Source organism: Arvicanthis niloticus, chromosome 10, assembly GCF_011762505.2.
Source record: "Arvicanthis niloticus isolate mArvNil1 chromosome 10, mArvNil1.pat.X, whole genome shotgun sequence".
Taxonomy (NCBI): Eukaryota; Metazoa; Chordata; class Mammalia; order Rodentia; family Muridae; genus Arvicanthis; species Arvicanthis niloticus.
Genome location: NC_047667.1, coordinates 23,312,844 through 23,326,656, shown reverse-complemented (window position 1 = coordinate 23,326,656; position 13,813 = coordinate 23,312,844). Strand labels below are relative to the sequence as shown.

Sequence of the window (13,813 nt, the reverse complement as noted above, 5' to 3'; positions counted from 1 at the left end):
CTTCCGATGTTGTAACATAGCACCATAGGTTCTGTGAATTATAAACAATAGCGGCAATCTTTCTCAAGGCTCTAGAGGTTGAAAAGTCAAAGACCATGCCCCCAGCATCCCCTGAAGAGCTATGTGCTGAGTCAGAATACAGAGAATGGGCAAACCAGACAGAGGAAAATGGACAAAGCACACACTTTTTATCCAGTTCCCACTCTGGAGATAACTAACCCACTCCCTTAATGATATTAACCAATTCACAAGGGGAGTCCCCATGGCGTAATTACTTTTTAAAAGCTCCCTCCCCATCTTAATACTGTTAGTGACAACTAGAGAAGTTTTAAAGTCACGGCAGGGACCAACAAAGTCCTCTGTTTTCTGTTTCTGTGGAAGGCTGGAAGAAAGCCTCTGTTCACGCTAATGCTCAGACCTCAGTTTCCCTCCGACTACTGAGAACTTTCACCTTTGAGGATAAGACAGGCAGACCTGAATCTCCTGGCCTCTTCAAAAAGGGACTTGGGCACAGACTCCTCTAATGTGGGAAGAAGGGCAGGTTCAGACAAATTCCTAGTCACTGATTCATTTATTCAAGATGTTAAGATTGGTAATAACTTGAAATCCAGAAAATACCATGTGTCAGGAAGGAGGAGCAGTCAAAATTTTCTCTGTGGGTGGGAGTGTGGATCAGAGAAAAGACTTTGAAAAAAAAAAAAACGAGGCAGGGAGTTGGTGGCATCGACGATGTGTCTGATCAGTGGCTCTGAGCACCCACCTTCTGGGCTCTCAGGACCCACGATGAGATTATTTGCGGAGGTATCACTTGTAACAGCACAAGTCTCGGGGAAAGGGCCGTCTTTTAACGGCAGGTGGATTAACAACTGGAGCGTTTGTGTAGTTCTGAAGCAGAAGCCAGATGACGATGAACAGCCATGGCTGATCTCACAGAGCAAGGGGCAAATCACTGAAACGCGACCATCATCCTGTCCTTGAAATCCAAATCCACAGCCACATGGATTCTCATCTTCAATGTGCATCCAGAGATGGCAAGCCAAATAAAAGGAAGGCGAGGCCAAGGGTAGCCTAAAATGACAGCCTCCGGGTGAGGGGACAAGAGGGTTTCAACTATAGAGGTTCCAAAGTCTCACCACAGGGAAACTCTTAAATGAGACAAATATCACTCACAGCCTCTTAAGCAGGCACGGCACACCTCACAGTTCAGGAATAAATGGACATATCATTTATTTAAGGCTGTCAACAGCATTCTGGCTCTCCCCTTTTCCTGAGGACAGGGGCACAGCAGTGTAGGTGCCTCTCAAGTCCTCAGTGGAGCGCCTGAGGAGCCTGTGTCCAACTCTGCTTGGGTGTCCACATCCTCTGTGAGGTGACTCAGTGTTGTGCTGGGTAGGGAGAACCGATCTCCACCCTGGCTTCTGACTCTGCAGCTATAAGTGAATGTGACTAACTCGGCAGAAGCCTGAGTCAGCCAGGAGAACCTGTCCCAAACTGGGAGAAGGGGGGCCGCAAGGGACAAGGGCACTTCCTAGGAGAGCTCACAGCTCTGAGGTTTTAAAGATCTTGTGTGGTAGGGTAGACAGTGGGCAGGAGTTAGAGGCTGCTTGGCCCACCAGCCAGCACAGAATGTCAGGTGTCCTCCACCCCTAAGACCCTGGCCGAGCACCTTGCCTTTAGCAGAGTGGCAACCTTGGAATCAGCTGCAGATGCCTGGCTCCAGCTGGTTCAGATTTCAGGGCAGCAGACTGGCATTGGCTTCTTTCTGCCTCAAAGCAGAGTCGTCGACATCAAGCCAACTAATGATTATCCCAAATCAGATAATCCGAACATCAAGGGACCACAGATAAGACCCCAAGACTGCTTTAGACTACATCTTATCCAGATTCCCTTAAGAAAGCCAGTCCGGGCTCCTGGAAATTCACAGGACCCTGGTGGGAACATCTCCTCCACACAAAGTCTGGAAAATGGCTGCTCTATGGGCCAATACAATTCCATCTTCTTCCCCTACTGTCCCAGGCCTGCCCGGGCAGGGAAGCTTTGATCTCTTTATGAGCCAAGAAATGGTATGAAGGGAGTGGGCTCGGGGACAGAGCACAGGGACTATAGACAGTTTTCAGTCCAGCAGTTGGGTGGACGGCCTCTAAGATAACGAGCTATCGAGCTATGGGTTACTTAGAGTATGAGGCTAGAGCCAGCTCTCCAGGGTCTGGAGACCCTGGCCCTGGACAGCGTGAAAAGGCACTGCCTTCCTTTCTGGCTCTAATCTTCTGGGATCCTGAGCTTCCTAACCCATCCTGTGGCCAATTCTCACCACCCGTTAGGGAAGTACTTCTCTTTTTTTGTTTGTTTTGTTTTTTTGTTTTGTTTGTTTTGTTTTGTTTTTTTCTTCGAGACACGGTTTCTCTGTGTAGCTCTGGCTGTCCTGGAACTCACTCTGTAGACCAGGCTATCCTCGAACTCAGAAATCTGCCTGCCTCTGCCTCCCAAGTGCTGGGATTAAAGGCATGTGCCACCACCACCCGGCAGGGAAGTACTTCTCAACCTTCCTAATGCTTCAACCTTTTAATAGGTTCCTCATGTTGTGGTGACTCCCAACCAGAAAATTATTTCATTGCTTCTTCATAAGTGTAATTTTACTACTGTTATGAATCATAATATAAATATCTGATATGCAAGATATCTGATATGCCACCCCCAAAGGGGTCAAGACCCACAGTCTGAAGAGCACTGTTCTAAAGGGTCAGAGGGTTAAAAGTCTTCTTTCCAGGCCCTGCAACAGTCTCTTTCCGTAAGAAACTTAATTTGGAAGTCTGTAGGACAATGGCTTGCTGTCAGCCATGTGTAGGTAAAGCCATATATTTTCCTTCAACCCCAGGATCCCACCTCCCATTGAGGCTTCTCAGGGTCCAGCACATAGCATCAAGACCTCACTCACTACTGCAAGCTCTGATTATTCCCAAGTCTTAGAGAAATCCAGAAAAGATAGGTGAGTGCCATGGTCCCACGTACCCATAGAGACGGCTGGCCGCAAGTATAGCACACTGTTAAGCTCTGGCGCTTTATTGAGCAGCTGTGGAATTAGGGAAAGGGAAGTGGGACAGAGAGACGATTAAGTTCCTCAGGGAAGGTTTCAAGTTGGGCTTTACAGAGGGTATAATTAGTATGGTCCCTGAATCCTGTAAGATGTTTGCCTACTTGATGCTATAACTTTGCCAAAATGGTGTCCTTTGGTCAGGCGAGCTGGGGAAAGGGAGTTAAGAGTCTGAGAATTTGCATTCGTTAACAGGGTTGTCCCGAGCGTGTACCTCACACTGTGACTCTCACAATCCCGCCTGCTGTGGCCCCCTACACAGGTTCCAAGGGAGGGAAACTGAATCCCAGTTGGGGGACTTAGCATTGCAAGTGATCAAACTCCTGGCTAGAGGGTGGGGATATCACGTGGGAAAGGGGGAGCTAAGCCAGGGCATCCTTGATGGCGTTGGTGAGCGGGAAGCGCACTTTCTGTGGACAGAAGGAGCCCCGGAAATCATCCAAGTCCAGTGCCCACACCATGGCTCCTGCCAGATGCTTGTTCTTCAAGTACTTAACCTGGTGGAGGAGATGGGGTGAGGTGTTGGGAAACTGTGTTCTGGGGCTCTTCCCCAGACTTTCCCACACACCCAAGGTCAACCCTTTGGGCAGCTGCTTGGAACACAACAACCTCTCCTTTGCTGGGAGGCGTGGCTTCGGTGAAGCCTACCTTGTTTTTGACGCTCTCCGGGTCATCATACCCCACCCACTGGTTGCCCTTGGTAGCAAAGGGAACCTGCTGGCCCGGGATTCTTTGTATTTCAGCTCCTCTGAGGAAGTCGCATATCTGAAAGAACAGGGCAGGGTGGTGTGGGAGGCTTGTCAGGCCAGTAGTCATCCTTCAGTCTGTAGCCTCCCTCTCCAGAGGCTCCAGGCTGCTGGCTTCATGTAAATTTATGAAAAACAGATGCAAATGTCTCAGAGTCCAGCAGCTCTTGCCTGAGGGCATTAGAGATCTGATAGCCTCCTCCATCTTAAACACGGACTTGAAGAAGGTGAGCAGACACCCAGGGCTGGCCCCAGACCAGGCAGAGGCGTAGATGAACTGTCCACAGAGATTCTTGACCATTGTTTTTCCTGGACTGGAATGAAGACCCAAGGTCCGAGGCCAGAGGAATGTTCTAGGAGCCTGATGGAGGCTTTCAGGAATAAACGGCTTAAACACCCCCTTTTCTTTTCCTAGGGAATGCTGGAGTAAATGAGCATGTGTTTTTATTCCCAAAGGAGAAAGTGTGTGTGGTGAGGGAAGCCTGTCTTTCCTGGGGTAGCCTGGGAAGCAACACCAATACCTCATAGTAGGCGAGTGTCCCTTTCTCCTTGGTGAACCGGCCTGGTAATCCTGGCCCTGAGATTGGAGCACCCACTCGATTCTCAGAAGATGCCAGAGTGAAGCTCTTCCCAAAGGTAGGAATGCCCATCACTAGCTTGCTGGCCGGGGCTCCCAGCCTCAGTATGTACCCCACGGCATAGTCCTGGGGTAGGGCAGAGACAGCAGGAACAGTTAGCTGGGCCGGGTGGTAAGCACATTGGGTTGTACAGTTAATACTGCTGCTGCGACAGAGGGAGCGACAGTTACATGGTGCAACTGGGAACCCCATCCCTCTGGGAACCGATAATGCCAGTTAAAGATGAGTTTTAAAGGTTTGCTCTTGAAAAGCTCCTTGCAGGCGCAAGAAGGGATTATTAATGAGTGTCAGACACAGAAATTGGCTGGTTGGCTCAGGTTGCACAGTGAGTAAATGACAGGCTAAAGCCAGGCTCCCGCCTCTAAGTCCCCAGCCTCTCTCCACTCTGCCCACCTCTATACCCGGTCTACCCTACCAGGCTTTCCTCAGTTTCCCCATCTGTGAAATGTCTTTCCTAACCTATCTTGCAAAAAATGCATTGAAAAAGAGAAGAGACTGCGTGTGTCCTGGTAGGTGATAGAGCTTTGTGACTTCCACCCATATTCCTTCCAGGAACCCACCACATTGCTGAATCTGTCAGACCTAGTGTCCTCCTGGCCTCGGAAGAGGGGGCTGTGATGTCCTGTGGCTTGGCGCCACACTCCATGGAAATCGTAGGTCATGAGATTGATAAAATCCAGGTGTCTGAAAATAAAGGAGTTGGAGATGAGGTGGGAATTAGAGATGCTCTTGACTTCACAGCCATGGCCCAGCAGGATGTGGGAAGCAGGCATCAGATAAGCGGGACATTGACCCAAAGCCCAGTAGCTTCAGAGACACCTGTTCTAAGCACTGGTCCACTTCTCTTGAGCACACCCAGGTGTGGGCTCTGGGTTGTGGTAGTGTCCTCAGGGTGAGAACGGACTAATCTCCGAGGGTCTCAAAACACAAACACACATGCACATGCACACATACATGCACACATACATGCATGTACAATCACATACATACACAAACACACACATGCATGTACATGCACACACATATACACACACATGCACAGACATGCACACATGCACACACACATGCATACCCACACACATGTGCAAACACACACCCATGAACGTACACCACACACATGCACACATACATACATGAACATTAACACATATGCACAAACACACACACATGCATGTACATGCACACACATGTGCCCACACATGCACACACACATGCACATCCATACATGCACAACCACACATACATGAATGGACATGCACACATAAACATACACACCTGTGCACATACACATGCACATGCACAGGAACTCTGCCTCACCTCAACCTTCACTCCTGGCATGCTTGTCTTGGCAAAAGCCAGTTTAAAATGTCATGGACAACATAGCATGGAAGGAGACGTTCCAAAGACTGGCTTAGCCTACATCACTCATGGGGAGGGAGTGCTCAGTAGCCCTATGGGGAAGGGGCTGTAGGTGTAAGGCAGTAGTATGAGCTTCAGAGATTCAGAACAAATGGGTATAACACTTCTTTTCCACACACCAGTTAAAGCACCAGACTAATTACACCCCTAAGGTTCTGAAGAAGATTTCACATCCTTGCTCCTTGCTCCTTGCTCCTGGGTTTCCCATGGACTTGCCTGTGCCCTCGGAAGAGATGCTGTATATCTGTTGGCAGTTCAGACTCAGATGTAAGGAGAAGGGTACTGAGTGATGGGAAAGGGGGCTGCCTCCCTCTGCATTCTTCTCCCTGTGGGTTGTCTCTCCCAGATCTAGCACTCTGCTTAGCATAGAGAGAGCACCCTGGAGTGGCGGGTGCACTGTATGATTCTTTCTACTACCTCTTGCAAACCAATATAATTTCAAGCAAAAAAGGAAATAAAGTCTCATTGTGGCTCACTTAACAGATGGGAAACTGAGTCACGGAGAGGAGAGACTTGCTAAAGTTTCAGAACTCCTAAGTCTTCATGGGATGAGAGGGTAAGGTGGGAAAAGGTATTGCCTGAAGAGCTTCTGAGGGGCTCCTAGGGCAGGGGACTCACTGGGCTATCTGGGCGATGTCATAGCCACTGTCAAGGGCCACCTTTCCTGCTGACACAGCTGCACTGAGGAGGAGTTTCTCCGTGCCTGGCTGGACTTCCTTTGTGAATTCCGCCTTCAGTTCCTGGTTGAGAGGGAGTCAGGTAAGCAAAAGGGGCCAGGCCCATGAGACAGGTTTATGTGGGGAGACCAAGGCCCTGGGTACCTTGTTCACCTTCCCCACCTGCTGTGATCACTGACCTGCTTGGAGTTCAGGCAGAGTGAGTGATCTGCCACAGTGCCCTCCTCAGGTAACCTCGTGCTTTTACTAAACTATCATCTGAGAGCTGGGAAATAGCTTAATCTATAAAGTACAAGGACCCGAGTTTAGCCCCCAGAACCCACAAGAATAAAATGCCAGGCACAATGGTGTGTGCCTGTAATCTCAGCACTGGGGGGAAGCAGAGGCAGGCAGGTCCCTGGGGTTTCCTAGCCAGCCAGCCTGGTCTATTTGGTAAGTTCTAGGCCAATGATAACCCTTATCTCAAAAGAACAAAACAAGGTGGACAGTTCCCGAAGAATAACGACTGAGGTTGGCTTTTACAAATATTTTATACCTAACGCATGCCCCTGCGCACATGCACATTCAACACCCACACACGCTCAAACGTGCATACATATGCACCATATGGTTTGGACCAATATCATCCTTAAACCCAAATGCACACCCATTAGCAAGCACTTAATGACTCCCTGTCTTGGAAAGACCATCATATGGTGGATGATAATCTTTGGAGGATCCGTGCCTCTCAGTCTGCATTTTTTTTAAACATGAAATTACAAGGTCAACGAGATTCACCATGGCACTGTAGATGGTTTGCTTATACCATCTCTCTGCCTCTGAAAACTGGAGGTGCTTGGACCCCCAGATTGAGCTATGTGCATGTTGGGTAGCTGGTGGCATCAGTTGAAAAGCTGGACAGTAGACAGACAATGGACATCTCACTAAGTGAGTGCCTTGCTCAGCCACTGGCTCTAGCCTCTTAGGGCTCCGCTCCCAACACCCACAGTGGTTATAACAAGTGTTCATTTCCGGGAGGTTCTTGGAGGAAGAGAGATTCACTAGCCATGTGCTGGTTCCCCTCCCACCTCTGCCCAATAACCAAGCACCTTGATCAGGGTAGAGAAATACTGTTTGTCTCTTGGGCCAGGGTAGAGCCAGGCGAGATCCAGCCCATCAAAACCATAGGTCCGCAGGAATGGGGCTACCGACTGGATGAAAGTCTTGCGACTCTGAGGGTTGGAGACAATCCTGGAAAATCTAGAACAAAATCATTGCAGAGTGAGCTTGACAGCTACCTACCAGGGACGCTGGCCCTACAATAAGATTCCCAGGGCTTGGGAGCAGGGGACCTGAACTGACAGATCTAGGAGAGCTCTATGGGGGCAGCATCCAGTCTGGGAACTTAGGGAGGTATGTGCTTAGGGGCCAGGCATTTCTAGTGTCCCAGGCCAGCCTGCTATTTTGAAGAGTCCCTGACTCACACTTCCCTGTCTGTAAAATGGGATAACTGTGAGACTTGCTGTGGAGAAGAGAACAACAGGGGAGGGTCCTGGTGGTCGTCCAACCCCCTGGGAAAGGGCTCCAGTACCCTGAGCACTCAGTCTGAAGGGGTTATTAAGGTCACTCTAACCCACTTGCTGCCCCCTCCCCCACAATGTTCTTTGACTGCTCCAGGCTTCTTTTACAGTCTTTAACCCTTTCTGTCTCCCACTGCTTCCTTCCCACGCTCCCAGCTTTTGTGTCAGTAACTTGGAAGTTGCTCTCATGCCTGAGTTGTAGTAAGAAGAGCTTTACAAGAGAGGGGTACACTGGTGCATGCCTATAATCCTAATACTTGGGGGTCACGGCAGAAGGATTGCCCAGAGTTTGAAGCTAGCCTGAACTATTATGCGGTAAATTTGAAGCGAGCCTGGCAAGTTATCAAGACTTCCTTTTAAAAGAAAAAAAAAAAAAAAAGCATTGCAGAAAACAAATATCCACTTGGCGATTTTTGGTAAGTCCCTCTTCCTCTCTGACCCTGGTTTTTCAAATATGTGTAAAGCAACCAACACTGAGGCCTCTGTACCCTGAGTGTGGAGCAACAGGAACCCTCAACACCGAGCCTTGTCCCTCTACCTCTCCACTCCACCCTACCCCAGCCACGAGTCCTACCTCTCTGAGCCAAAGCTCCATCCTCCAACAGACAGGAGGGTCTTCAGGTTGGGGTTTCTGTGGAGCAGGATATGGGGAGAGCAGGGATGGGGTAAAGCTGCCAAGACACTGGGGACCCCATGTCTACAGACCATAGAAGAGTTCTTGTTTGCAGGGAGGGAGGGGTTAAGTGCCTGTTCCTGACATTGATGTTTTAGATAGGCACAGAGTCCATGGTGGTAACTCGGAGATTCCCCATAGTGAGGAAGCCAAGGAATGAGCGGTAAAGGGACCCACTGCGGTATCATGCTCCACAGAGCTACTGTGGGGATGAGAGAGGCCCCTACCCTGGCCCTCCACGATGATTCCTGTCACCATGTTACCATCCCAACACAGCCCACCACCCACCCAGGATATCCTCCCACTGACGCCAAGGACCTCTGGCTATCTTCCCCAATAGGGTCCTTGGGCAATGGTTCTTCTGGACCACCCCAGCTCTCTGTCCCTCCTCCCTTATCCTGGTCAGCTTGCGCCCCAACCTGGTCTTCAGTGCATTGAGCATGCCATAGAGTGACACATCATTCCACTCCCATGTGCCAATCTGGTTGTTGCTGATGTTGGCAAAGCTGTAGATGATGTGGGTACACAGGGAATGGTGGATGCTGTCTGGGAAGCAGCTCCCATTGCCTTCCCGGTACTGGGACCAGCTGGTGTAGTAGCAGACCAGCTTGTACGCAGAGCCTAAAGGAGAAATCTGAGGTGGGACCGAGTACCAGTGTGGTATGGGAGTGTGGGCCAGGGTGTGGCTCATAGTGTTGACCCAAATGAAAAATCTTAAAGGAAAGGAGCAGGCCAGCCTCCTCTGTCTGACAAAAGCTGATGAGTGAGGGTGAGGTGTGACTCAGTCCAAGGACGGAGGACTTCCTGGAGGCAGTGGCTTCCAAAAAAGACAGAAGCCCAGCTGTGCCATCCAGTGTCAAAGATGCCCTGCCTGTAGGTCCTGTCCTACGGGGGAGGGGTGATCTTTGATTAAAGAATGGCTTTGTGGCTCTCTTGGTGGGAGTGACCTTACGTGATGGCTCCCCCAGAATGGCAGTTTCCAAGCTGGGGCTTGTTATCACAGGGGCTTAGGAAGTTCTACTTCTAATTCTTTCTACTGTCAATGGAGTCAGTTGGTATGGAAAGAAACAGCGGACCTCACTCATCCCCGAGGCTCCTGGTACTTGTTCTCTAGGGCAGTTTGTGGAAGTTTTCACTAAAGTCTGTTATTTTGAAAAAGTTCAAATAAACGGAAGTGGGAACGAAAGCAATATACATATATACCCATCGCTTTGTCTGAACAAGTCCTCCCAAGCCCCGTGAGCAGAAGAAGAAACTGGAAGAGTATTCTTTCCCACCAAGACCTCCTGCAGGAGGGAAAGGAGGTGGGTACTCACAGCTCTGGAGCAGCATCAGGACCGCCAAGCCTGTGGGGAAATCCAGGGTCAGACCTGGTAGCAAGGGAGGGATGACGACTCTTCCTCCTGCCCCCTTCCCAGGTATCCTCCTCCTTTCCTTCCCCCCCTTTCAGGCTGTGCTCGCTCCATGAGTCTTCCTTTCACCCTTTCTCTCCCCTTTCCCTTGCCCTCCCCCTCTGCCATACTCTCCCCATCCCCTTCCACTCCCCTCAGCAGGTAGGAGGCTGGGCCCCCTGTGCAGTAGCTCTTTGGGTAGTCTGGGCCCTTTAGCCTGAAAAATCTGCAGCCCAGAGACCTGTCAGCGCCACCCTCATGCCCATCCTGGCTTCAGCAGAGGTGCGCATGATGGCTTCTCCTAGTACCCAGTTTCCTAATTCAGGGCCTCTTCCTTAGGCTCCACACCTTCTTCTTATACCCATCCCACCCTACTCCACGCCCATGCCCCCAACAGTTCTCCTTACAGGAACTGTGTGTGTGTGAGTGTAAACCAATTGCTGGTCAGTGGAGGCGGGGAGTCACTGGAGGAGGATTGGGAAACCCTGGAGTTTTGAAAGCCTTGGGCCAAATCTTGCAGTACCTGCCAGCTGAAGGGTCATGGGGCTGATGATGGAGGACCTCCCTGGGCGTGACAGTCACATCTCCAAACCCTTCCTGACATTTCATCTCTTCCTACGTCTTGCTTCTTGCCAGTCCTCTCCCAGCTTTCCTGGCAGCTCCTGTCTGCAGCTCCTGCTCTCTGTCCAGGCCTCCCGCCAGGTTGAAGGAGGCACAAATGAGTTATGTAAGCCATGGCACCCAAACAAGGCCACCATTATATTGCTTGTCCTCAGATTTTTTTTTTCTCTATCTCTTGGCTGTTTCCATACCAGGCCAGAATCTAGGTAAGGACCAGAGAGCCTTGGGGAGTGAAAGGGGAGTCCCAAACCCTCCTTTCAGCTATTGCTATTATTAAGCTATTACTGAATCTGGGAAATTGGATTGGGAGAAATTCCAGAGAAGGCACTGAGCCCTGAGGCTGTCTTCTTTCTCCTCATTTGCATGCCAGTGCTGGAGGATGGAGAAAGGCTCCGTGGTGACACAACACAATAAAAATGGAGGCACTAATGGCCAGAGGTGCATTCTCCTGGGAGCCGTGGCAGCAAGCTCTCAGACCAATATTTCCTCTCCTCTTAGGGATGCTCTGGGAACCCAAACTCAATGAAGCACCCCCCTGGAAACCCTACAGCGGCTTCCAGGACTCTCGGTGGCGAAGGGAGGAGTCAGGCTAGGGAAGTGGTCAGCCCTGTGGGGCCTGGCTTCCGCCCTCTGAGCTAACCTTTCCAGTGTTTTTCTAAGACAAACCTCAAGATGTAGCTCAGGCAGGCCTCAGACTTCCAGCCCTCCTGCTTTCATCCCCTGAGGGCTGGGATTACTGGTGTGCACTCCCATGTTCACTTAAACAACACAACAACAAACTAACAAAAAACCCCCCAACCCTAATGACTACAACAATGAAAAACCCACTGGAACAAAAAAGTATCTTAGAGAAACTGTGCGTTCTGGTCCCTGTTTATGGACACTGTATGTGTGTGTGTGTGTGTGTTGGGTGTGTGTGGGTTAATTCCATTGTTTGCAGACCATATATAACACACAAGTAGTGGACAGTGGATGAAAAGTCGAGAACTCAGGGGCCAGACTTGACTCAAGAGAGGGCTTCCTAGTCAAGTCTGTTTTTATAAGCACCCCCCCCCCCCAGGTAGTGATGGTGCTACCAGTCACTCTCTGCCATCCTCTGGCTCTGCCTAAATAGAAATCCTTGGTAGGTAAAGAGTTCTTCCAGTGTGGGGTCTTTAGCAGCCTCGGGAGCTCTCAGTATTGATCAGTAGATTGGCAGTGGTGGCCACAGGCAGAAAAAAAGCAGGTGGAATCTTCCAGACTACAGAGCTCCAGGACTAGAGCCCTCAGCTCTGCAGGTATTACAGCCCTTGTGCCAATCCATGGGTCCCTTAGCCTTTGACAGCAGCAGGCAGCATCGCGCCTTCCAGGCAGGCCAAGGCATCAAGATTCCTCAGCTGTTGACAGAGGTTACAGTTTCACTTCCTGGTCTTGGGTATCTGAGACCCTTGACTCTTACAAGCTTAACAGCTCTTTGGAACCCTTCCAGTGACCAGGGCCTGTAGTGTTTTCTCTGGCTCCCCACAGCCTTCTACCTCAGCTCTCTGTCTTCCCTGTTTCCAACATCCCTCCCCCTTTTCTGCCCTGGCCTTTCTCTCACACTATTCAGCTGTCTTTTCTTCCACTGTTAGGCCCTGACTACTTGCCTTTGCCGTTCTGCCTGTTCAGCTCCGCCTTCTCTTCTGTTAAGCAATAGCTGATTTCCCACTTCTTCAGCTTGCCCACTGCTTGCTCTCATGGCTGCCGCTGCTCCTGCTGCTGCCCCTTGGCCGCCCCATTTCTACTGTTCTGCTGTCTTCGGTGCTTTTTTTCCTGGTGCCACCAGCTCAGCCCACAGGACTCAAAACAGACAAGAAAGAACTCTAAGAGAAGCTTTTTATTGGGCCTAAAGTTGCAACAACCATGGCTAGCGTGGCAGGATGGCTCTCAGCCAAGTCACAGAGCCTGAACAGCCATGCATATAGGCACAGAAGGAGCATTTGGGCCACTTCACATGCAATAGAGATTTGTGGTTTCACTAAAAACATTAATCCTTCAACTAGGCCAGGAGGGGATGTGCTCCCTTCTGGATGAGGTGAAGATGGTTGATGGGTCATCTCGAGTTTACCAAGGTTAACACTGTTTGAAAGATCTCTGGCTGACACGTGGCCTTTAGGAGTCCAATCAACTGTGCACTTTTATCAAGGTGCCAGGAAAGGATCCAGAATGGCATAAGGGTCTCTAGCTCTCTTGTTTGTTTGTTTGTTTGTTTGTATAGGCTTTCACTGTGTGGCCCTGGCTGTCCTGGAATTTACTATGTAGATCAGGCTGGCCCTCAACTCACACTCTCCTGCCTTTGCTTCCTGAGAGCTGGGACTAAAGACACACAGTACCGCTCTCCTCCCGGCTGACTGGTTTTTAGACTGACGGTCTTTTTGCATCAAGGGAAAACCCAACAGCTGCTAATTAGGGAGCCATAATGCCCTTTCCCTTAATATCTGTGCTTATTTACAAGAGAATTAACATTAGGAGTACTTACAATAAGGATTAATCACTAACACAGTAAGTGAGTTTAAGATTATTAAAGATGCTTTAACAGTACTTAACATTTGCCCAGCACCCCAGGAAGAGGTACACCCCCCCACCCCTGCCCATCTATCTTAGTCAGATGTTATCCAGGATAGGTTCTCAGCCTTCCCTAGTGGGCCCTCTCAACTGCCCTCCTCCGGTCCAAAACCTTCTCAGCCTGTGCTGTAAGATAACCAGACAAGAATGGCCCAGTCCTGAATTAGACTCTGGGCGGCAAAGCTCACTGCAGGTTTCTTTAAGGTGATAGGTTTTTTTTTTTTTTTTTTTTTTTTTTTTTTGAACCAAAGATGATTGACAGCAAGGGTAGCCATTGAGGTGTGTCTCCTGAGGCTCTGTGAGGAAGACTTTCTCCCATTTCTGATGAAGACAGGGTGGAGTAGGTCAACCGGAAGTAGCTCAACAGGGCACGGAACATGAAGAAAAAGCTGCCTGCTTCTTTTCCTTTGTCAGA

The 13,813-nt window shown here is 49.9% G+C and overlaps 1 protein-coding gene across 3 annotated transcripts; it reads right to left on the bottom strand.

The window, feature by feature from the left end:
- Positions 1 to 3,044: 3,044 nt before the first annotated feature.
- On the bottom strand, positions 3,045 to 10,887 carry Chi3l1 (chitinase 3 like 1). 3 transcript variants are annotated; one of them, XM_076941210.1, is made up of 10 exons: positions 10,718 to 10,887; positions 10,120 to 10,149; positions 9,223 to 9,424; positions 8,705 to 8,761; positions 7,660 to 7,810; positions 6,513 to 6,634; positions 5,036 to 5,159; positions 4,359 to 4,541; positions 3,740 to 3,856; positions 3,045 to 3,588 (listed from the first exon to the last, which is right to left on the bottom strand). In XM_076941210.1, exons 1-10 carry the CDS (start codon positions 10,734 to 10,736, stop codon positions 3,454 to 3,456), a joined length of 1,140 nt encoding a protein of 379 aa, XP_076797325.1. In that variant the 5' UTR covers positions 10,737 to 10,887; the 3' UTR covers positions 3,045 to 3,453. The 3 variants fall into 3 exon arrangements, with proteins under 3 accessions (XP_076797325.1, XP_034368633.1, XP_076797326.1); XM_034512742.2 differs by lacking the exon at positions 10,718 to 10,887 and adding an exon at positions 10,436 to 10,575; XM_076941211.1 differs by lacking the exon at positions 9,223 to 9,424 and having other exon boundaries at positions 3,301 to 3,588; positions 10,718 to 10,839.
- Positions 10,888 to 13,813: the final 2,926 nt, after the last annotated feature.